At 38.9% G+C, this 23,504-nt stretch overlaps 4 protein-coding genes and 1 long non-coding RNA gene across 5 annotated transcripts; 3 read left to right on the top strand and 2 right to left on the bottom strand.

Moving 5' to 3' along the window:
* On the top strand, positions 362-2,503 carry LOC104749068. Its single transcript, XM_010470645.1, has 3 exons — positions 362-519; positions 641-1,080; positions 1,253-2,503. Exons 1-3 carry the CDS (start codon positions 457-459, stop codon positions 2,436-2,438), a joined length of 1,689 nt encoding a protein of 562 aa, XP_010468947.1. The 5' UTR covers positions 362-456; the 3' UTR covers positions 2,439-2,503.
* On the top strand, positions 5,861-7,264 carry LOC104749067. Its single transcript, XR_761314.2, has 3 exons — positions 5,861-6,176; positions 6,356-6,464; positions 6,563-7,264. It is a non-coding gene; the product is annotated as an uncharacterized LOC104749067 (long non-coding RNA).
* Positions 13,280-14,361, top strand: LOC104749065 (transmembrane protein 205). The gene is made up of 3 exons (XM_010470643.2): positions 13,280-13,575; positions 13,658-13,877; positions 13,969-14,361. The coding sequence occupies exons 1-3, from the start codon at positions 13,370-13,372 to the stop codon at positions 14,182-14,184; spliced, it is 642 nt and encodes a 213-aa protein (XP_010468945.1). The 5' UTR covers positions 13,280-13,369; the 3' UTR covers positions 14,185-14,361.
* On the bottom strand, positions 14,402-16,965 carry LOC104749064. The gene is made up of 4 exons (XM_010470642.2): positions 16,081-16,965; positions 15,587-15,991; positions 15,029-15,508; positions 14,402-14,932 (listed from the first exon to the last, which is right to left on the bottom strand). Exons 1-4 carry the CDS (start codon positions 16,651-16,653, stop codon positions 14,423-14,425), a joined length of 1,968 nt encoding a protein of 655 aa, XP_010468944.1. The 5' UTR covers positions 16,654-16,965; the 3' UTR covers positions 14,402-14,422.
* Positions 17,492-20,250, bottom strand: LOC104749063 (dnaJ protein ERDJ3B). The gene is made up of 10 exons (XM_010470641.2): positions 19,981-20,250; positions 19,728-19,876; positions 19,508-19,643; positions 19,089-19,200; positions 18,748-18,864; positions 18,576-18,662; positions 18,383-18,442; positions 18,218-18,295; positions 18,055-18,126; positions 17,492-17,962 (listed from the first exon to the last, which is right to left on the bottom strand). The coding sequence occupies exons 1-10, from the start codon at positions 20,049-20,051 to the stop codon at positions 17,804-17,806; spliced, it is 1,041 nt and encodes a 346-aa protein (XP_010468943.1). The 5' UTR covers positions 20,052-20,250; the 3' UTR covers positions 17,492-17,803.

The following is a 23,504-nucleotide window of genomic DNA, read 5'->3' as shown; positions in this document are numbered from 1 at the left end:
AAAAAAAAAAAAAAAAAAAAAAAAGTCTAATAAGATAACGAGTAATTAGAAGAGATATGATTCTGACACACGGGATTGATAGATAAAAAACTTAAAAGGGTTTTAGGCAAGAGAATATATATATCAAATAAAACAGAGAATAAATATAAAAGCAGAAGTGGTGCCAGCTATTAACTTGAAGGATCAAAACTTTTCTCTCAGGTCAAAGCTGTCATCGCTCCCTCTCTCTCTCTCTCTTCTCTCCTCCTATACTGCTCTGTTTCCATATCTCTCTCTCTCTCTCTCTCTCTCTCTCTGTCTTTATAAAAACACTTTGCTCTCTTTCTTTTCTCAAATCTTGGAGGAGAAGAAGCAAAGAATTTGGGGGAAAGAGTGAAACACATAAAAAAAGAATTTTGATTGACCCAATCAGCGTATATATATCAAAAACCTTTTTCTAGACAAACTCTGCAAACAATGGCTGTTTATCCTGAAGTCCTTAACGGCGACAAGAAGCATTGGTGGTTCACTCACAAGAAGGTAAACAAAACCCATTCCAAATCACTAAATCTTTGTTCAATTTCTATGATAGGCACTGGATCGATCATTCATTTATTCAAAGAGACTTAAAACTTTTTTTTGTTTTACAAAAATGTTTCAGCTTGTTGATAAATACATTAAGGACGCAAGGTCTTTAATAGCGAGTGAGGAGCAAAACGACGTTGCTTCAGCCCTTCATTTACTAGACGCTGCGTTATCGATATCGCCGCGTTCTGAAATCGCGTTAGAGCTTAAAGCTAGATCTTTGCTCTTTCTTCGTCGCTTCAAGGATGTAGTTGATATGCTTCAAGATTATATTCCAAGCCTCAAGCTTGCCATGTTGAACAACAACGAGGAATCTGATGGATCATCCAGTTCCTACGACGGCTCTTACTCTTCATCCTCCTCCGCCTCCTCCTCCTCCTCTCAGCTCTCCCGGAAACTTCTCTCCGACTCACCTCCTCGCCGTGACTCCTCCTTTAAGTGCTTCTCTGTTTCTGACTTAAAAAAGAAACTCATGGCTGGTATTTCTAAAAACCGCGATAAAGATAAACAATGGAGGTAATTTTCAGTATTATTAGGAAATTTGTTCATTCATCCATTTTTTTCAGAATTATAAATTTTATTAATGCAAAAAGATTACAGTTTTGAAAATATTTATGTTTTTTAAAGACCAATAGGAGTGTAGTTTTGATAATAAATAATTAATTAATTAATTTGTTGGAATTTGCAGATACGTTGTGTTAGGACAAGCTTGTTGCCACCTAGGATTAATGGAGGACGCAATGGTTCTACTTCAAACCGGGAAACGTCTAGCAACCGCCGAGTTCCGCCGTCAGAGTGTTAGCTGGTCCGATGATAGCGTCTCTATCCTCCTCTCCGAATCACCATCGTCGTCTTCTTATGCTTATCCTCCACGCAAACTCTCCGAATGCGAGACCGTCACTAACCTTCTCGCCCACACAAAAAACCTCCTCCGTCGTCGCGCCGCCGGATTCGCCGCCTTTGACGCCGGACTTTTCTCCGACTCGATACGTCACTTCTCCAAAATCATCGACGGTCGTCGTCGTCCTGCGCCGCAAGGATTCCTCGCCGACTGCTATATGCACCGCGCCGCCGCTTATAAATCCGCCGGGAAAATCGCGGAAGCCATCGCCGATTGTAACAAAACCTTAGCTCTAGAGCCGTCGTGCATCCACGCGTTGGAGACTAGAGCCGCTCTTCTGGAGACAGTTCGGTGTCTTCCAGACTCACTTCACGATTTAGAGCACTTGAAGATTCTCTACAACACCATCTTACGTGATCGGAAACTTCCCGGACCACCGTGGAAACGACACAATGTGAAATACAGAGAGATTCCCGGGAAACTTTGCGTGTTGACTACGAAATCGAAGAAGCTCAAAGCCAAAATCGCTAACGGTGAAATCGGAAACGTTGATTATTACGGACTGATCGGAGTTAGACGCGGCTGCACGAGATCGGAGCTTGATCGAGCCAACCTCTTGCTCTGTCTCAGGCATAAACCTGACAAGGCTTTAGCATTCGTCGAACGTTGCGATTTCTTCGACCAGAACGAGATTAGTTGCGTTAAAGATCGAGCGAAGATGTCTTCTTTGTTGCTTTACCGACTGATTCAGAGAGGATATTCATCTTTGACGGCGGCGATAGCAGAGGAGGAACAGAGGACGAAGATGGTGGCGTTGACTCAAACTCAAACGTCAACGAAAACGGTTGAAGAACATGAACCGATTGTTTCTACCGGTTCAATTAAGAAAACCGGTTGTGCAGAAATTAAACCGGGAAATTCAAACGCGTTTCAAGGAGTTTTCTGCCGAGATCTTGCGGCTGTGGGGAGTTTACTATCTAGGACCGGTTTTAACCAACCGATTCCAATGAAATACGATGCAATCAGTTGTTAACCGGGAATTTTTTTGATTGTATATATATGTAAGATTTTTTTTTAATTCCACTTTACGATTTTTCTTTTAATGTCACTTTAAAATATTCGTCTCCTTTTAATTTCTCCAATATCTTCTCTTTCATTTCTTTCCGTGCAGAAAAATGCTTTACTTGTCGAATATAATAAAATCAAAGTATTGTGAGGTTAAAATTAGGACCAAGTTTTCCATTGGAAGTGTGACACATACCATATGAATACAGATCGGATAATTTATTATTTTAACGGGTGACACTCATAGATTTGTACGATTAAAATGGATAAACGAGTCTGGCACGAGAAATTAAATTAGTTCGACGAATCCTTATCTACAAAGTTTGGCTGCCATTTAATGGCATTGGTAACGGATTAATCAGTAAGATTCAATTTTTTAAGAAAATAGTATGATGTTGTATTTTTAATAATTTGGAAGATTTTTTTTCGATTGTTAACTGATGGATTTAGTTCTCAGAATCTTGACCAAATTTCGAAATTTAGTTAGGTTTGGTCAAGCATCCTTCTCTTCCATACAAACTTTAAAATAGGAGCCAAATTTATAAAAAAAATCTTACTACAAGTATACAACTATGCAATTATTTTGAACACCACACGCACACGGATGGAAATTGAGAAAATGTCATTAAAATCCTGAAATTAGCATTTTCGTTGATTTAAATCACGAAGTTTTTATTTATCGAAAAAAATTCTTATTATTTTCTTGACTACTATTTAAATCATGAATTTTTGTTGACTTCGCCATTTGAAGCACAACGTTAACTGGCCAAACAGAGATATTAAACATGGTTAATTATGTGTTAACGAGATCCGTTAGTTGGTAAAATGACGTCGTTTTCTTCTTCAATTACATCCCCCAATCGAAACCGATTCTCATTTCCTCCCAAAATCCCCAAATCACAAACTCTAATTTATGATTCAGATGAGTTCTAGCTCGGTGGTTGCTTCGTCCGACCGTGAAGTGCTATCAAAGTGCATTTGTGGAGCCGGTGTGAGGATATTTACATCGAGAACCGAAGAGAATCATGGTCGAGCGTTCTTTCGTTGTTTAACCAAATCGCAAATTAAGGTTTGTGACTTGGGGATTTTGGGAGAAAATAAAAACCAGGTTTGATTTAGGGATGTAACTAAAGAAAAAACGACGTTGTTTTACCAACTCAATTAACGCCTAACTAACCCTGTTTAATATCTCCATCTAGCCAGTTAACGTTGTGCTTCAAACGGCGAAATCAACAAGACTTCATGATTTAAATAGAAGTTAAGAAAAGAATGAGGATTTTTTTCAACAAATAAAGACTTCGGTATTTAAATCAACTAAAATGCTAACTAGAAGATTTTAATGACATTTTTTCTGTTACTTATTAGTATTTTGTTTTATCCAACAAATGCAACAGGGAATACTATGCAACCTACTCACATTAAATTAACATCACCATCAATCTTTTGTATTGTATATATATAGAATACTTATTTTGACTATAAGAAGTCCATGTACATATCTGGCGTTTCGTTTATTTCGGGATATTTGGTGTTGTAATATGTAAAAGTGAAAGAGTTTTATTTTATTTTTTGGGAACAAATCTGTTAAGTATATATGTACTCTTGTTGTACGTGAGCAGGATTTGATAAATTACCTTACGAAATAAAATTAGCTTGAGTTGGGCGAATGTGGTTGAGCTAAGAAAGATATATACATGATGGGAAAGAGAGAGAAAATAATAAAGTTGAGGGAGTAAAAAATAAAAAATAAAAAAGAGCACGTGATGTATAGGATGTTGGAGACATTGGAAAGAGGATCAGTCGTGGCCAGGTATCTCTGTATATGATGATGTCAGTGTGTATCCATGTGAGGCTTATCATTTCTACTTATTTAAATCTTTTGTACTAATAATAATACTATTATATCGTATTTGAATTTTGTGTGTAAACAGATATTTTTAAATACAGTAGATGGAAAAGTAAGAATAACATAAAGGACAGAAAGGTACTCGACTTTGGTCAGAAGAACACAGATGGGGTTTTATTTTTATTTTTCCATGATAAGTAACGCATCTCGAGCCAACAAAAACAAAGCTCGTATTATAATACAACTAAATATGTTATGTTTAGTTTAGTGGAGGACAGAAATTAGATCGAGTTTTTCAGATCTCAATTGTACCTTTTACAATAGTTACAACTTACAAGCAAAAGATGTTGAACCTGTCATACTCATCCAACAGGCAACAACCACTACTGAGTACGTATTTGAAGACCATCTTGAATATTAATTTAAAATGTCATCTGAGAACGGCATTTAAAAAAAAAAAAATGGCACGGCCAAAAACATGATGTTTCGAACAATGACGACTCTACTTTCTTAGCCAAAAATAATACTATATATCTAATACTACTATACTAGTAAAACAAGACATTAGTACTATAGACTACTACCCATTAGTAGTACTGTAAAAAGATGATTCCGTAGCATCTACTTACACAACTAATGTTCCACGGCGTGGATTGTTTATAAGGTTTGAAAAAACCAAAAGTATCATTTTCTTTTAACAAAATGACTAATTTACATGATCATGAATTAATTAAAATCTTATAACTAACAATATAACTGATCAAGTCTATTTATAGCCAAAGGAGGATTATTTATTCTGTTTTTCAACAAGGACGTATTGTGGATAATGGACCGAACAGCTATAATGGGCCTTAAGTCTTGGAAGCGCTAAGTTAGCTCTTTCGTGCACATTATAATTATAAGCAGACAGCTTCACCTTAATTAATTATTAGTGTACTAAACTCATCATATCATCTCTCTCTCTCTCTCTCTCTCTCTCCTAGAGAGCAAAAAAGATTACTGTTTGCAAACGGTAACAAGACAGTAATACAGTAATATCTTGTTACCGTTGTGAGGTATATAAAATACATATATAAGAGAAAAAGGAAGTAACAAGGAGCGAAATCTCTTTAATTTCCTTAAAATAAGTTATGACCGTTGTGATTAATATCAATTCCCTTTTCTTTGAACCTCTTAATTTTGTCTTTTTCTCTCTCTCTCTCTCTCTCTCTCTCTCTCTCTCTCTCTCTCTCTCAACAACGCTTGTTATTCATTCTTCCTTTTCTTGAGAGAGAATGAAATAAAAAAAACTCTCTGTTTCTCCCTTCTTCTTCAAAACCCTAAACCAAAAAGAAGTTTTTCAATTTTCATCTATATTTTTTTTAAAGGGTATGTACCTGATGATGATCATCGGAATTCTCCGTCTCCATCCAATCCAAAGTAGACATCAATCATTCAAGTATATATAAAAAGAAAAGCCGATCACTGATGATCAGATCGATCTCTGTAACGAACTCCATCCATCTGCCGAGTCATCACACCGGGTTAGTGATTTAGTGTTTTTTTTTTTTTTTTTTTAAACGCTCTTCTATAAAACAGAATGGTAATTTGAATACAAACCATGGGGGGATTTAGTTTATGTTTATAATATTAGGTCGATAACTTCTGCTGGATTGGTTTTTGTTCGTGAATCTTTGTTATTTGTTTTTCTATGTGCAATTTCGAGTTATGAATTAACAACGGCTGCTTCCATCGTCTAACATTGATTTTGTTTGTGTGTGTATGCATGTGTGTGTTGAGTTTATTGTCAATGCTGAAACCAACAACGCCGCACATCTCTCAACACCAAAAGGCTTGATGATGACACCAAGAACCTTACTCGTAAGTCTACCTCTCTAATCTTTTCCTTTACTAATAATAAATGGTAGTCTCAGGCTCTGTAATTTGGGAATATGCATATCAGCCTTTGATGGTTTTAGTTAGTTAGAGGAATTTTTTTCTGCGTTGATATGTGTATTTTGGATGGTAGAGCTTCTTCATGTATCGATTTGTGAATCCAGATGAACGTGTGTCCATTGAGCTAAAGAAAGCCATTTTCCATGCCCCAACATATAAGCTGATGATGATCGGATCCATCCCTACAATGCTATGGCCTATATATGCTCTCAGGTTATGTCTCTCTCTTCTTTTTCTTTTCATTATTATCTTACTCATTCTTTGATGAGCAGTGAGTGAGACTCCTCTCTGTTAACTTTCCTTTTTTCCAGTTTGGTGGCTTCAGTTTTGGTGTAGAGGTTCTTGAGCAATTACGTCACCAGTACGGTTCCGGCTATCTTCTAGGAGGTTTGTAGGTATACACTTTTCTTTTACCTCTTTTTCAAATTAAGAATTAGATTTTGATTTTTAAAACTAAATTTATATAGTTTTTCAACTATTTTCTAAGAAACCGTTTTTAAATAATTTTTTTTTTCAAATTTAAGTGATTAATTTATAAATACGTTGAAAACAAACCGGATCTCGCATCCTGTCCCTTCCAAGGGTCCGTAAGCTTTGGTGTTGTAGGTTCAACATGTTTATACGTATTTTAAAATTAATCAATTAAAATTTTAATTTTAATTTTTAGTAAATTGTTTTAAGAGAGATTTTCTTTAATATATAATATTTTCAAACTTAAGTGTAAAATTTAAATATGTTGAAACAATCTGGACTTCACATCCCGTCCTATCTTACGGGTCCGTAAGTTTTGGTGTGATAAATTCAACATGTTTATATGTATTTTAAATTTATCACTTAAGATTTTTCAATTAATCTTTTTGAAAAGAGATTTTCATTATATTTTCAAATTTAAGCGTAAAATTTAAAAATAAACCGGACTTTTAGCATTTACAATTTAAATATGTTTCCTAGTAACTATAAATGTTGTTAAATATTAATATGTTGAAAACTAATTGTATTTATAGCATTTCATATTTTTGGTGTGTGAGTTTGGTGTCTTTAAGAGATTTTTTCACTTATTATAGTTTCTTTTTAACATTTAGCTAAGCTTTAAATTTATTTATCAAATAAAGTTTGATGTAGAAAAATGTTTTAAAACTAATGTAAATCGTTTTGACTTAACAAAAATCATTTTTAAAAATGGATGTTAAATATTTTTTAAAGTGATAATAAATCGAGGACATCTTAATAGTTTTTTTAATCGATAAAGTGTTTTAAAGTTTCTTTTGTTTATTTGTAATGTAAGTTTAGATAGCTTATGATTAATTTTCTCGTAATGTAAATTTTGATTACTTAAGCTAAAAGGATTAATTTTATTATGACATGAATAATGAATAATGGTTAAAGAAGAGCGACTTACGGTTTATAACAGAAGGTAAGGGCGAAAAGTAAAAACCCTTTCTTTCTCGACCGCCGTTGCCGATCTCGGAGACGGCAACCTTTTCCGATGACCAAGAAGCGCTGCTCTCCGGCAAAACTCCCTCCCAAACTTCCCCCAAAACCACCACCCCCAAATCAACCTCTCTTCCGCCCCCCTCTTCCCCTCACCCAACTTTGTCGGCTGCTCCGGCAATCCAAGCTCTGAAAGAGACGACCAGCTCCCCTCCTGCTCCGGCTAGCTCAGCCCCTGCTACGGCTGCCTCTGCTCCTCGCAAGGCTGTGTCTCAAGCAGGCGAGACCCCTTCCTCGGGAACCACACCAGGGAATCTCAAAGCCACCGCTAAGGATTCATCTTTCTCAGATCTGGGTTCCAAAACCCAAATCTTGGACTCGGCTACATCTTCTTTGAGAGACTCGGCTCAGGCACCTCCTAAACCCTTGTGGGTTGACTTGCTCAAGAGCTCCTCAGGGACAATGACAAGGAAAGGAGAAGTCTTTACTCTTGAAAATGGAGAACTTTGTGTTCAAATCCCTGACAAGGTCATCACTCGTAACATCAAGCGGTGGGAGTCGTTCATCATTGGCCAATTTCACGGCAACCTTCCTTCACCTGGAGCTCTCCACGCTATCTTCAACGGCATCTGGAGCAACAGGCTGAGGGATATCACCATTTCTCGTCTAGGGACAAGAACTGTCCTCATTCGCATTCCAAATTCCAACACCCGGCAGAGGATTTTGGGTCAGGGAATGTGGCAAATCGAAGGCCAAACCATGTTCTTTGCGCCTTGGGAACCCGGTCTGACTCCCTCCATTCCAGAGCTTACTGAAGTCCCTGTGTGGCTTGAATTTAGAGGCGTCCCACCTTATTTCGACTCGGAAGAGGGTTTCAAGCACGTTGCGGGTATATTGGGCCATCCAATCAAGTGTCATCCTTCTATCCTGGATATGTCAAACCTTGAGGTAGGAAAGGTTTTGACCATCATTAACCCTCTAATTCCTCTGCCAGAGGCGGTTAATGTTCAGTTTCGCTCTGGTGAGATTCATCGAGTAACGGTTCATGCCCATGGCTGCTTCCAATTTGTGGTCACTGCGAAGAGCTTGGTCACAGTATCAAGAGATGCCCCACTGCTCCTATCACTTGTATCCTTTGTAGTTATACAGCTCATTCTGCTGAATCCTGCCCCAAGGCCAAAAAAGGACCCGCTAAGGACCAGGGAACTCAGAAATCCACTAAAAAGGCTAAGGGAATGAACCACACTGCGGCTGGCAAGTCCGTTTGGATTGAAAAGCGGCAACAATCAGAGACAGGGAACTCAGATGACCAGCATAAGAAGAAGAAGAAGAAGAAGAAGAAGAAGAAAAAACACCAGAAACACCTTGTCTTGGATCTAGGACACATCTCTCAATCTGAGAAGGGACTTATTAAAGCTTCTACTTCTAAGAGTATTGTTTCTTCGAGAAGGGAGAACAACCAGAACAAACAATACTCTTCCTCATCTGATTCCGATTACTCCTCTGAAGCAATCGCTCAACCCTCTTCTGACAGTAGCTCAAGTGAAGCAGAATAGAGTGAGGATGATGACATTCAGTTCACTAAGGTCTTATCTAAGAAAGAACGGAGAAACCTCAAGGATTCTACGGGGAAGAATCCAAAGTCTACAAATCATTAATTATGATAGACAGCTTTTGTTGGAACGTCAGAGGATTTAATCACTCATTGAAGCGTAGGAGCCTCAAGAAGTGGATAAGGCATAATAGGCCTATTTTTGGTAGTATTATTGAGACTCGAGTTAAGTTGCGCAAGTCTCAGAAATATATAAAGTCAACTTTTCCAGGATGGAATTTTGAAGGGAACTATGAATTTGTAGACCTTGGGAGAATTTGGGTAATATGGGATTTGTTAGTGTTGTTATCTATTCATTCCAAGTCAAGTCAGATGATCACCTGCATTGTAAAGCTGCCTTCTATCCCAAAAGAGGTGGTTTTCTCTTTTATCTATGCTGTGAACTGCAAGTATGGACGACAAGATCTTTGCACAGAGATTGAGGCTTTAGCGCATGATCCAATTATTAACTCCAAACCCTGGGTTCTGATGGGAGATTTCAACCAAACCCTACACCCTTCTGAGAGCTCTTCTGGAAGTACAAGGATATCTAAAGGGATGGCTCAGCTCAGGCAGTGCCTTCTCAACGCAAATCTCTCAGACCTTTCCTTTAGAGGTAATGATCTTACATGGTGGAACAAGCGAGAAGTGAACCCCATTGCTAAAAAACTGAATCGCATTCTCGTTAATGATATTTGGAAGCTTGTTTTTCCGCTATCCTATGGTCACTTTGGTGATCCAGATTTCTCAGATCATTGTCCTGGGAGCTTGGCGTTTGGTAATTCTACACCCTCTAAAAAGCCCTTCATGATCTCACACTTTCTGCTGCAACATCCAGAGTTTTTGCCTCGGGTCACTGAGTTTTGGCACTCGACCAACATCAGGGAACAGAAATGTTTTCTTTCTCAAAGAAGCTTAAGCACCTCAAGAGGGTCATCAAGGATTTAAATAAGGAGCACTTCTCGGATCTGGAAAATAGAGTAAAAGAAGCACATTCGTTCCTTACAGATTGTCAGAACAGACTTCTCGCCAATCCCTCAACTTTGCTTGCATTAAAGGAAAAAGCAGCACACAGAAAGTGGCAGATTCTAGCCGAGGTTGAAGAAAAATTCTTGCACCAGAAATCAAGAGTAAAATGGGTAGAGAGTGGGGAGTCAAATACAGCTTATTTTCACAGAATGGTGAACACTAGAGGAGGAATCAACCAGATTCACTACCTTCAAGATGACTCAGGGCATAAGATTGAGGAGCCAGCTGATGTTAAAAATCATTGTGTTAACTACTACATGGACCTGTTAGGTGGAGACTCACCAGCACTTCCAGAGGAGGATAAGAACTTAATCCGTTCCCTGTTTCCCTTTAAGTGTGACGCTGCAACCAAATCAGTACTACTAGCAGAGGTCTCAGATGCTGATATCAAAAGAGAAGTTTTCTCTCTCCCTAGAAACAAATCTCCTGGACCAGACGGCTTCACAGGCGAGTTTCTAAAGTGCACTTGGGATATTCTTGGGAATGATCTCATCAGAGCTGTTAAAGAGTTCTTCCTTTCAGGGCAAATTCTGAAGCAATGGAATGCAACTGCCATTACTCTTATACCAAAGAGGGTCGGAGCTGATAGAATTGGAGACTTTCGGCCCATCTACAAAATTGTTTCAAAGATTCTGGCCAGAAGACTTCAAGCGCTTTTACCAATGATGATAAGCAATACCCAATCTGCATTTGTTAAAGGAAGGCTTCTGGTGAAAAATGTTCTGTTAGCAACGGAGATGGTTCAGGGCTTTAACAGGGAGTCAGTATCTCCTAGAGGGCTTTTAAAAATGGATCTTAGGAAAGCTTTCGACTCAGTGAACTGGGATTTTGTCCTATTGGTGCTTGAGGCTGCAGATTTCCCTCCGGTTTTCACAAACTGGATTCGGCAATGTCTAACTTCAACTTTTTTCTACATTAAAGTTAATGGTGAACTTTGTGGTTACTTTAAAGGCAAAAGAGGACTCAGGCAAGGAGACCCTCTATCTTCCCCTCTGTTTGTGATGGCCATGGAAGTATTCTCAAACCTTCTTGCTTCTAAATTTGACCAAGGAAGAATCGGCTTTTACCCTTTGGGAAGACAGCCTCAGGTTTCTCATCTAGCCTTTGCGGATGACATGATGCTCTTCTTTGATGGGTCCTCCTCATCTCTGCAGGAAATTACTGAAACTCTGGACTCTTTCCAGCGCCTTTCAGGTTTGAGAATGAACAAAAATAAAACTGAGTTGTTCCTTGCTGGCTTATCTCCACAGGATTTAGTTTCCATGCATTCCTTTGGCTTCCAATCTGGCTCTCTCCCTATAAGATATTTGGGTCTCCCTCTGCTTCACAGGAAACTTGGTAAGGCTGATTACTCTCCCCTCATAGACAAGGTTGCTGATCGCTTTAATGGCTGGGCAGTAAAGTGTCTCTCCTTCTCACGCAGACTCCAATTGATCTCCTCTGTTATCTATGGGCTGATAAACTTTTGGATGTCAGCTTTTGCCTTGCCTAAAGGATGCATTAAAGCTTTGGAAAAGCTGTGTAATAGTTTTCTTTGGTCAGGGGATATTACTAAGAGGACCAATGCAAAAGTATCTTGGGCGAATGTTTGTTTACCAAAATCCGAAGGTGGTCTTGGGCTCAGGAATCTCCTAACTTGGAACAAGGTTCTCAACTTGAGGTTAGTTTGGTTACTCTTCTCAAGCAGTGGCTCTCTTTGGGTTGCATGGATGAAGGAGCACCATATTAAAACTGCCACCTTTTGGTCTGCTGAGCTTCACAGCAATTCCAGTTGGATCTGGAGATCCTTATTAAACCTGAGACCCTTGGCTAAAACTCTGATCCGATGTCAAATCGGTGATGGCACTTCTGCAAGTTTCTGGTTTGATCGTTGGTCTCCTCTAGGACCCCTAATCGATCTGCTTGGGGACAATGGTCCAGTCTTATTGGGAATCCCCATCAATGCTCAGGTTGTAGCTGCCACAAACTCTCACGGTTGGAGGCTCCCTTCTAGCAGATCCAGGAATCCGCTAGTTTTCAGCATCCAAGATCATTTGCTCTCAGTCCCAGCCCCCTCTCTCTCTCATGGCCATGATCAGTTTCTTTGGGAAGTAGATAATCGCTCTTTGAATTCATTTTCTACAAAGAAAACTTTGAATAAGCTAAGACCCTCAAAGGAGCAACAATTTTGGGCAAAAGCTGTCTGGTTCAAACACCATGTGCCTAAACATGCCTTCACTTTTTGGGTTGCAAATCTGGATAAGCTCCCAGTCCGCTCAAGGCTCCTGAGCTGGGGAATGCAGGTATCTCCTGAATGCCCTTTGTGTAACTCTGAAACTGAATGCAGGGATCATCTTATGCTCCATTATGCCTTCTCAGAGGAAGTCTGGCAGCTTATTTTGAGGAAGCTCGGTCGACCAGTTTGTTGCTTTGTATCTTGGTCAACCTTAATCACTTGGCTTCTGTCCAAAACCCATGGTCTCTCCACTACTTTGAAAAAGATTGCAGTGCAAGCGACAGTGTTCCACCTATGGAAGGAAAGAAACATCAGAATTCATGATCATATCACGGTCTTCCCTTCTTCGATTTTCTCCCAAGTCGATAGAAGTGTCAAAGACATTCTCTTAGAGCGACAGTACCGTAAAGGGTGTGGTCGCCTCTTATCCCAATGGTTTGCCCATTTATAGTTCTCATTTAGAACCTCCTTAATCTACTAAATCTTTGTTTCTATGATTTTTTATTTTTTTTTGGGCTGTAACAACTTCTGTAAATAACCTCTTTCTCTTGGGTAATATAATTCACATTTTATAAAAAAAAAATAATAATGAATAATACTTTTCGCGGCGTTGAATGAAACTTGATACGATAATTACAGTGTATAGTTGACATAAAGATCTTGAACCAATAAAAGGGTCTTCCCTTAATAGATAGATGTACACGTCAAGGGGTACTTTAGTCAATGCGATAATTACTACCTACCTAAACTCAATAGTATTATTTGGCGTTAACAAAAAAAACGTGTCGGCGTCGTCGTCTTTTTGGTTCTCAGCGAACAAAGAAAGAGTGATCGGAAAAAACATAATCGGCGATGGGTTGGTACACAAGTTTCATAGTAGCGGTGGCGTTCTTAGCCGTTGGAGTTATATTCTCGCCGGAGACATTCGGATCACTGTCGAATGGAGAGAATTCGGCGAAGCTATCGATCTTCCTGAAGTTAGCTCATCTGCTCAGTTTCGCTACTGCTTGGGGAGCTGCTCTCTGGGCTACCTTCATCGGCGGAATCATCATGTTCAAGTACGAATCCTTTCTTCTTTAATCGAATTCTCTCCCTTTGTAGTAATCCGATCAAATTCCTTTTTTTTTTCGATTGAATCAGGAATTTGCCGAGGCATCAGTTTGGTAATCTTCAGAGCAAGATGTTTCCAGCTTACTTCACTTTGGTTGGTTCTTGCTGCGCGATTTCGCTCTCTGCTTTTGGTTATTTGCATCCATGGAAGTCATCTTCTGCGGTCGAGAAGTATCAGCTAGGGTTCCTCCTTTCCGCTTTTGCTTTCAATCTCACCAATTTGTTCGTCTTCACTCCCATGACCATCGATGTAAGTGATGATCATACACAAAACACCATCTTCAATAAAAAAAGAGATCCTTATGAACCAACCAATTTTGGTCTTACTTTGTGGTGTGTAGATGATGAAGCAAAGGCACAAAGTAGAGAGAGAAAATAACATTGGTGATGAAGTTGGCTGGTCCAAGAACAGAGAAAAGGCAAAGACTATCCCAAAGCTCGCTGCCATGAACAAGAAGTTTGGAATGATTCACGGCTTATCATCACTTGCTAACATCTTCTCCTTTGGAAGCCTTGCTATGCATTCTTGGTATCTAGCTGGGAAGTTGAATCTCTAGTTTCCTCATTCTCTCATCATCTTGTTACAAACAAAGGTCTGATGAGCTTTTATGCCCCCTCAATGGAATAAATCTTTTGCGTTTCTTCACCATTCCCTTTGTAAGATTATGTCAATTGGACAAGAATACTCCAAACATATGCTCGATTTTTCTCTTTATACTAAGATAGTTCCTGTCTTTTCTGAAAATAATTGATGTGTGATATATATAGATTCAATTACAGAATAGGCCTAAGTTTTCACTTGAAGAAACCAAAATGTGCTTGTGAATGGTGAAAGACCACACCATAGACATTCATTATTAACAATCTAATAGGGAGAAAGAAGATGATCACTAGTTGACTACTTCTTGATGCGACAAATCTTGTTATGAGTTTCAAAGAATCTCTCCCAGTAAATAAAATGTTTATAATGAAGAACTTGCGCCGCCAGTGATCCCGCTCGGCCTTTATCTGCTTCAGCTCCTTCCGAATCACATGCCTCAAGGCCTTCAGGTAAGAGCTCATGTCATGGTTTCTTTTGATTTTTCCTTCTGACCCGTAAGAACGACGATCACTGAGAATCTCTAGGGGGTGTGGCGAGTTAAAGAAGACAATCTTTGCAGCTCTTAGTCTTTTTTCTGTTTCGTCGGTGTTCTTAGATGCTAAGAGATAGAGACCACTTCCTGGAGGAAGCAGGGGGTGTGGAGGAGAGAATCTCTCTGATGGTTGCAGAATTAGAAGCTTCCCCATTGGCGAATACAGTAAATTCTGCAGATAAGAAGAAACCAAACAGAGTAAGCCAAGAAGAAACAACGATCTGAAGCAGACAAGTTGAGATGTTTGTTTTCTTCATATATATATTACCTGGTTATTCAGACAAGGATGGTTTCGAAAGTTTCCATTCAATGCCTTGAGAAGCTTTGTGGCTCGGTTAGGGTAATTGCAGGAGAATGCTCGGGGAACAATATCTCTATGCATTGAGATTCCGAGAAGATGACTCTTAGGGAGACCAAGTTTCTGAAGAAGCCTGTCGCCTCCGCACATGATGCAAGGTGAACCAAAAGTGATCACTGGGAGCAGAGAAGAAGCCGGGACTTGACCTCGGATCAGAAGCATGAGGTTCACAAGCAGTGACAAGCTTCCTCCTAAAGAATGTCCACTAAACCTGAGAAAAGCACGGTTCTTGCCACGAGAATTAAGGTGGGCGTGAACTTCTGGTAACATGTGTTCGTATATGCCTTTTGCAGCTTCGTATATGCCTCTGTGAACAAGCACATCAAGCTCCTCAAATGGAACTGGCTCGAACAGAAGGTTAGCTTGCCATGAGGCCAGTGAATCTGATCCCTGCAAAAAAAATATTGAGTGCAGACTTTTTAAGCTATCCATCTTTTGGACAATGAAAGACTCTGATCACAACATTACCTGAATAAAGAAGAACCTGGTGCCAGTATTATCATCATCGCATACGAACCACTCACAAGGAGGTGAACGGTTTGATTTGAGATCATCAGCGACGGCCTGCTTAACTTCCTCTTTGGCTGCCACAACTGCAGTAACGGAATCAGCAGTGGCCAAGAGAGAAGCTTCATTGTCATGACGTTTAGAGGATCCAAAAGGAAGCACAGACTTAGAATGGGAAAAGAGACGAGATGCAGCAGAAGCAGCAACTCTGTAAGCAACAGCTGGGTTAATAAGCTTCTTCTCCTGCTCCTCTTCCTCGCCATTATTATTGATGTTGTTGTTCTCCTCAACCCTAATAAGACTCGTTCTCTTCTCAATGGAGGAAGTCACGAATCTCAGTTTCTGATACTTCAACAGATTCTCAGGCTGTGTAACAAACAATGGAAATTGGAAAGCAAAGTCAGAGAAACACAAAAAGAATCAAATCAGAAACACAGAATTGAGAATTTGGTGACCTTGATTTTAGGGATTGAATAAGCCAAATTCCCCAGAAAGGACAATTTGGCAAACATCTGTGCATCTTGAACAGGAATTTTGCTTAACATCTCCGAGAACTCTTCTCTACCAAACTCCTTTTCTTCTTCTTCTTCTTCTTCTTCATCGATCATGCAGAAATCGCATTCCTCACATAAATCTTCCTTATTCGTCTTCGATTCAGCAACTTCCTCTTCCTCTTCTTCATCGCCACCGCCACCTGATCGTTGTCTTTTCCCATTCCAAATTGATCCAACCTCCAAAATCTTGAAAACCCAGTTTTCGTTTACGCTTGTATCATCATCCTGTTTCTCCAACAAAACGGGGCCGTCGTCTCTTACCGATGTTCCCTTCTCCTCCGCTCTCTTACCGGTGATCCGAAGAAACTCAAGAGGACGTTTACGCGACACCGTTTTCTTGAGCGGCAGAGATCCAGCCGTTGATTTGTCCTCCTTCACAGAGCCTCCTCCGATGGCGCGTATCAAAGAAGGTCCCACCGGAATCATCGGAGATACTCCTTGCACCGACATTTTTAAGAAAACACCTTCCATCATTAACACTTTTACCTGATTATGAGTTCCCTCTCTTCTGCTTTTCTTCTTTTTTTTAGTTTTTATGTTACAGACCGTATATACATACGTATACGGACCCGTCTTTACATATAAACACCGGCGTAGTAACGTGCAAGTTTGAATGAATGTAGCAATAATAATATGCCGTCGTTTTTGGTCTTTTTCTCAGTCTCCTCGCCCGATCAATCTCTCCTTTGATAGAGATATGATACATCTCTCTCTCTCTCAATCTCAACGTGTAAATAATACTCAACGTAGTAGATGTAGAGAAAGCAGGTGAACCAACATTAACACGCCTTAATGGATGCGCGTATCAATTTCTGGATATAATTTATACTATTTCTTTGGAATGTTGTTGTTAATCATAGTCTTTGCTGTATTAATTTTAGGGTTATATTATAATGTTCCCAAATTTTTAGTACTTTAAAGAGATTTTTCTAGGTGGAGGCTTTATCGAGAGGACACGTGGAAGATGACAAAGCGCCTAAAGAAACTTGTTTAGTCTCCCACGTTTCTTGGAACAAATCTAGATATTGTTGGGACTTTCGGTTTCATCACAACAACTCAAACCTAACTTTCATCCCCTAATTAATACTTCCTTCCTTTCATAATATACCATATTTTAACTAAACACACGGATTAGAAGTATTTATTTTTAACAAGTTCAATCAATCATAAACAATACTGTATAATATAAAATACTAAACTAATCTAAAAATTTAAGAACATCCTATATATGAAACAAAAAAAACTTTGGAGGGGTAATATTAAATATATAAATTTTATGATCAATCCACATTTTAACTGACCGTTTGTGTTGTGTCCAAAAAGGCTGTGTAGCTTTGTGTATGTGTAAGCATTGATGTCGTCTCAAGACAAAGATTTACATCAATATAATCCAAAGTAGATGATGATTCATGAATATGCACTAATATGATTAACAAATGCAAACAAAAATGACAAATTGATCAAAACCTCCTTGTGACTTTTCTCATCTTCGTCTTTGTCTCCCCATTGTTTTTTCTTTCTTTCTATATTAAAACCTAGTCACATGTTACATTGGGACCAGCAATCGCTTGTTCTCCTCTTTAAACCCCAAACTTCTAAAGAGAGATTAAGCGAGAGAGGAGCACTAAGCAAAGACTTCTTTGATCTTCTTCTTCTGGTCGTCAGTGAGAGAAGAAGGAAACAAAACCTCAAAAGTGACAAAGAGGTTGCCTTTCTTTGTGCTGTAGTGAAGTGGCATCCCTTCTCCTTTGAACTTCTTCACTTCCTTGGGCTTTGTAATTCCCTGTCGTCACACAATATTTAACCCATTAAATGATATAACGGTTGGTCACTGTTTCATGTGTTTTGAGAAGGAGTGAAGGACATTAGTGTTACCGTGGAACTGATGTCAACTTCATGATCATCCAAGTGTTTGAATGATTTCTCAAAACCAACTAGCGCCTCAACCTAAAGAAGGGAAATTCGGTAGGATCAGAAAATGAGTCAAATGTTGGTCTAAGATGTAGAGATACAGTAGTAGTCTGTGGAATTTATTTACCAGTGTTATGTTAACAGTCATGTGTAGATCGTTTCCATCTCTTCGGAAACGAGCGTGTGGTGCAGTTCTGATTTTGAACTGCCAAATGTACAACAATGGTTTATTCTCTCTGATTTTGAAGTTAATTTGAAATAAAGGACAGTGAAATTAAGGGAAGAGCCTAACCTTAAGGTCTCCAGGTTCACCATCGAGGATGGGTTCACCGTCTTCATAGAAAGACACTTCCTGAAAAGTATTTGGTATTAAGAAACTTCAACAGGAGAAGTCGACGAGCTCATAAATAAATGAGTTTAAGAGCTAGTATGAAATGTAGTATCGAATGATTTTACAATAAGGGTGGTATAATTTTGAGACTTACTTCTCCATCTTTCATTCCTTTCTCGATATCAACTGTCACAAAGTATCCCTCCCTTTCGTACTTGACATTAGGGCATTTGTCACAGACCTGAGAGGAAAAGGAGGATACGTCGTTAAACAGATTTTAGGAGGAACAAGACCATCTGTGAAACTTAAATAGATATGTCCTTTACCTGCTCTGTCATCTGTTGGAACATTCCAGGACCAATTTGTCTGTGGTAAACCTCGTTCCTGCAGTTACACTTTCTCTTTCCAGGAGCTGGTTTAATCACATTCTTTTCCCTCCATACCTGATAGTTCAATGTGGAACATCCTCACTGAGAACTTAAGGCAAGTCCTTTAATTTGGCATTTACGTTAAAAAACTATCTACTCTTTTAACCAAACATCACATGAACGTAAAACAATGTCTAAAATAACACTATGAAATGTTCACTAATTTCTAAGAAACCATTTCCAGACGACTTCCATGTATTAGTGATGATAAAAGCATCCAGACATGGAGCTTAACATACCTTCATAGAGCCTCCCATGTACAAATCTTCTAGAGTTGCCTCAAGTTCCACAATCACATCATCACCCTTGACAACCTTCTCTTCTTCCTCCATCGAACCTCCACCAAAAAACCTATTAAGCACATCATTTAATCTCTGCAAATTAGCAATTGTGCAACCTTTAAACAAACATGATCCAAGATTAGGAACTATTCACGTTACAGTAGTTTCCCTAAACATAACAAAAAATTCAATTGTATCCACTATCCATACATAAAAATCACACGACTTCAATGTTTGCCAGATCCCAAACTCAGCTAATTGAAAAGATAGAATGATTATATATTCTAGTGATCCTGAATCTTGAACCTCTAGCTGAATCCTAAGGCGTCACCATTATGCACGTTAAAATGAAATGCCAGTAAGATTCAAAAAATTACGAGCTGAAAATGTCCTGCATATTCATGCCCCCTCCTCCTCCTCCTCTTCCACCATTAGCAGCAAACTGTTTAAGTCCTTCTTCACCATACTTGTTATATATCTCCCTCTTCTCCTCATCCGATAACACTTCATAAGCTGGTTACATCAACCACAATACGTCAAATTTCAAGCAGAATCAGAAGTTGCAGCAATACAAGACAAAAAAAATACTGCACACACCATTGTTGATCTCAGCGAATTTGCGAGTAGCTTCCTCATTTCCTTGATTCTTATCTGGATGATACTTTAAAGCGAGTTTCCTATAAGCTCTCTTGATCTGTTCATCCGATGCACCTTTCGGCACTTGCAACACATCGTAGTAACTCTTCCTGAAGAAAATCACACCCATATAGATATTTTTTTAAGCATTCACATTTTATATATGCACTAACTAAATAATAATAATAATATGCTTCGAAAGATTCGAATATACCCGGCAAGAACGCATATGGCATAAGAGAGAGCGAACAATAGAATACACAGCTCCGGCCACCGAATCGCCATAGAAACGGAGAGAGAATCGGATCTCTCCCAAGGAGACACCTAGCTTCGAGGGTTACTTACTCCCCTAACCTGAGATTCGTTTCGATTTTTTTTTGTTTTAACAATGAAATCCCTACTCACAGATGTGTCCTTGGAGTCGAATCTCTCACTTCCCCTTTCTTTCACGGAATGAGCTCTTCCAAAAACGAGTTTTAGGATTCGGAGCATCGTGGCCGTGTTTACGTGTACATTGCTATGCTTAACCAATCAGGATTAAGTCTCTGACGAACGTAACCAATAGGTATCAGCCACGTGGATCAACACCGCTGACTCTTCTTTTCGTCGACTTTTAAAGGTACGGCGTCGTTTATGTTACGTCTCTAAACAGGCCCATTAAAATTGAAGAAGGCTTGTAACGCTATCTTAAAAACGTCAATGTTAATCCTTCTGGATTAATTATAACGTACAACAAGTCTAGGTTACTCGGCCCAAATACAATCAACGAAAATTTTATGTAGGTTTTTGGACCAAAAATTAAGATCATAAATAAACCGGATTTTTGTTCTGGGTAATAATAGTTATAAAAAAAAAACTTATTAAAAACATAATGTGCATGATAGGGAAAAAAGTCATTTCCGACCTCGGCAATATGGAAAGTGTCAATTTCTACATGTACAAACTATCGGTGCTAATTTATACATGCACTCAAATAAAATTCAAATTTCATACCCAATTTAAAAAATAGTATCGATTTCAAAGTCAACATCAACAAATATTAGTCAAACGCTGACTCAGATGACACATGGCTAGTGAGGTGGCATCATATATCAAAAACGACGTCGTTTTGACGATGTGATTTCGTTTCAAAATTAAAAGTAAGACCCTAGACTCGAACCCTGGTCCAAGAAGCTTTTATAGCAAACCTTTTACCAAATTATCCAACAGCCTTATTCGGAATAATATGTAATTTTTATGTATATAACTATACCCACTGGGCGAGAATCTTCATCCTTCTCGCTCCGCTTCCTTTTTTCTTTGGTATCGTCGATGGCTGCTCTTGGTTGTGCTCCGCTGTGATTTCTTCTCCATCCAGATCCGGCTTCGTTGGCTCCTCCTCTCCCAGATCTGCCCATGGTGGTCTTTCATGTTATTTTACAAATTTTTTTCAGTAAAATAATCTCTTTAAGTCGATGATTCATGGAGGTTAGCACCTGAAACAGAGCAAACCACCGGAAGAAGCGACGAGAATGGAAGAACGGTGAGCACAATGAATTTTTCTAGTAAGGTTCATAGTTATAAACATTAAAGTTCCCCTTCCTTTCGAATAAGTCTGTGGGATTAAATGGTAAAAGGTTAGTTTAAAACCCTTGATGGACCAGAGTTTGATCCGTGGTAGTACATTTGTTTTTAGAATTAAATTATAACATCAAAACGACGTTGTTTTGATATACAATGCCACCTCAATAGACGTGTCATCTAAGTCAGCGTTTGACTAATATTTGCTGATGTTGACTTTGAAATCGACACTATTTTTTAAATTGGGTATGAAATTTGAATTTTATTTGAGTACATGTATAAATTAGCACCAATAGTTTGTACAAGTAGAAATTGGCACTTTCGATATTGTACATGTGCGAAATGGCCCTTTTCCCGTGCATGATATTTGGAGATCTCTCACTTGATGTTTTGAGACGATGTAATGATGTAATGATATTTTTTATGGGAGACGATGCATGGTATATACGAAACGCTGGAAGACTTTGCCGGTTGGTCAGGTTTACATATGAATAGAGAGAATGGGAGACGATGCATGGTATATACGAAACGCTGGAAGACTTTGCAGGTTGGTCAGGTTTACATATGAATAGCGAGAAAACGCACCTATATTACGCATGCTTGTATCACGCTGAATTCGAAGCTCTGGCAAACTACGGATTCCCAGTTGGTTCTCTGCCTGTAAAATACATGGGGTCTCCCTTTGACAAGTCGAAAGCTTAAACTATCAGAATATGCTCCCTTACTCAAGAAAATCACAGCAAAATTCAATTCATGGGCCGCTAGAGCCTTCTCTTTCGCGGGAAGAAAACTGTTGATCGCTTCTATAATTACTGAAACAGCATTTTTTTGGATTTCTACCTTCATCCTTCCACAAGGTTGTATTAGAAAGATCAAATCATTATTTTCAAGCTTCCTCTGGTCAGGTAACATTGAAAAGAAAGGTCTAGTAAAAGTGGCTTGGTCATAAGTTTTTTTGCCAAAAACAGAAGGTGGACTGGGGCTAAGGAGATTTGCGGTCTGGAACAAAACTTTGTGCCTAAGATTGATTTGGCTTCTGTTTTCAACTAGTGGCTCCTTATGGGTCGCTTGGCACAAACATCACAACTTTAACAACACAACGAGCTTTTGGAACCAAATTGAAAAACCAAACTACTCGTGGAATTGGAAGTGTATACTAAGGTTGAGAGAATTGGCTGGGAGATTTCTCAAGTGCAACATTGGTAATGGAAAGTCAGCAAGTTTCTGGTTTGATAACTGGACACCATTTGGACCGATGATCAAGTTTATTGGCAGTGACGGACCGAGAGACTTGAGAATAAATCTAAACACAAAAGTCTTTGATGTTTGCAGCTCTAATAGGTGGGTTCTTGCATATCCTAGATCTGACTAGGCTTTGAGGATCCATATTCACTTAATAAACATAACCATCCCAAGGGAGGAGGAGGGGTTGGACAATTATGTTTGGATGGTGGAAAAAAAAAATTGCAATGGCTTCTTAGCTTCACTAACATGGTCCGTGTTAAGACCAAGAGTTGAGGTGGTGGACTGGGCAGATCTTGCCTGGTTCAAAGGGGCAACGCCTAAACACGCTTTCATGATGTGGATAGCAACCCTTGTCTGTTTACCTACAAATTCATGTCTCCATCGCTGGGGTATGCAGATAAACCCATTTTGTGGTCTTTGCTCCATTCAACAGGAAACTAGGGATCATCTGCTTTTGTCCTATGACTATGCTTTGTTCCTTTGGCACATTGTGAGTAGAAAGTTGGAACTATCTGCTATCAACTTCCATAATTGGTAAAACTTGCTCTCCTGGCTAAAGATTAAGAACAAAATGTCACGGCCTACTCTCCGCAAGCTGATAGTCCAATATATTATGTATGCTATCTAGAAACAGCGAAATAACTTGCACCACAACCAGACCACGTGCTGCTTTCCGTGATTTTCTAAGACATTGATCGAGAAATCATGAATTCCTTCCTCGCAAGAGGCCTCAAAAAACGTTTCAAGAAGCTTATAGGATTATGGTTACATCATTAATGATGTTCGTGCTTATCTAAGCTTGTACTGTTGCTTTCTTGTTTTTAACCTTTTTCTGCCGAGAAACTAGCTTATTAGGTTGTAACTTTTGTAACATTACATCTTTCATATTATATAATATTTGCACTTTAGCGAAAAAAAATGAGCATGAATACA

The sequence above is a fragment of the Camelina sativa genome, chromosome 16, assembly GCF_000633955.1.
Source record: "Camelina sativa cultivar DH55 chromosome 16, Cs, whole genome shotgun sequence".
Lineage (NCBI taxonomy): Eukaryota > Viridiplantae > Streptophyta > Magnoliopsida > Brassicales > Brassicaceae > Camelina > Camelina sativa.
This window is presented reverse-complemented; position numbering and strand designations above follow the sequence as displayed.

Coding starts and splice junctions, on each gene's coding strand:
- LOC104749068 (XM_010470645.1), top strand. CDS start 457: ATGGCTGTTTATCCTGAAGTCCTTAACGGCGACAAGAAGCATTGGTGG. Junction 520..640: donor GGTGGTTCACTCACAAGAAG/GTAAACAAAACC, acceptor AAAATGTTTCAG/CTTGTTGATAAATACATTAA. Junction 1,081..1,252: donor GATAAAGATAAACAATGGAG/GTAATTTTCAGT, acceptor TGGAATTTGCAG/ATACGTTGTGTTAGGACAAG.
- LOC104749065 (XM_010470643.2), top strand. CDS start 13,370: ATGGGTTGGTACACAAGTTTCATAGTAGCGGTGGCGTTCTTAGCCGTT. Junction 13,576..13,657: donor GGCGGAATCATCATGTTCAA/GTACGAATCCTT, acceptor CGATTGAATCAG/GAATTTGCCGAGGCATCAGT. Junction 13,878..13,968: donor TCACTCCCATGACCATCGAT/GTAAGTGATGAT, acceptor TGTGGTGTGTAG/ATGATGAAGCAAAGGCACAA.
- LOC104749064 (XM_010470642.2), bottom strand. CDS start 16,653: ATGATGGAAGGTGTTTTCTTAAAAATGTCGGTGCAAGGAGTATCTCCG. Junction 15,509..15,586: donor CCAGGTTCTTCTTTATTCAG/GTAATGTTGTGA, acceptor TTTTTTTTGCAG/GGATCAGATTCACTGGCCTC. Junction 14,933..15,028: donor ATCCTTGTCTGAATAACCAG/GTAATATATATA, acceptor TCTTATCTGCAG/AATTTACTGTATTCGCCAAT.
- LOC104749063 (XM_010470641.2), bottom strand. CDS start 20,051: ATGGCGATTCGGTGGCCGGAGCTGTGTATTCTATTGTTCGCTCTCTCT. Junction 19,877..19,980: donor GCCATATGCGTTCTTGCCGG/GTATATTCGAAT, acceptor GATTTTCTTCAG/GAAGAGTTACTACGATGTGT. Junction 18,663..18,747: donor TCCAACAGATGACAGAGCAG/GTAAAGGACATA, acceptor TTTTCCTCTCAG/GTCTGTGACAAATGCCCTAA.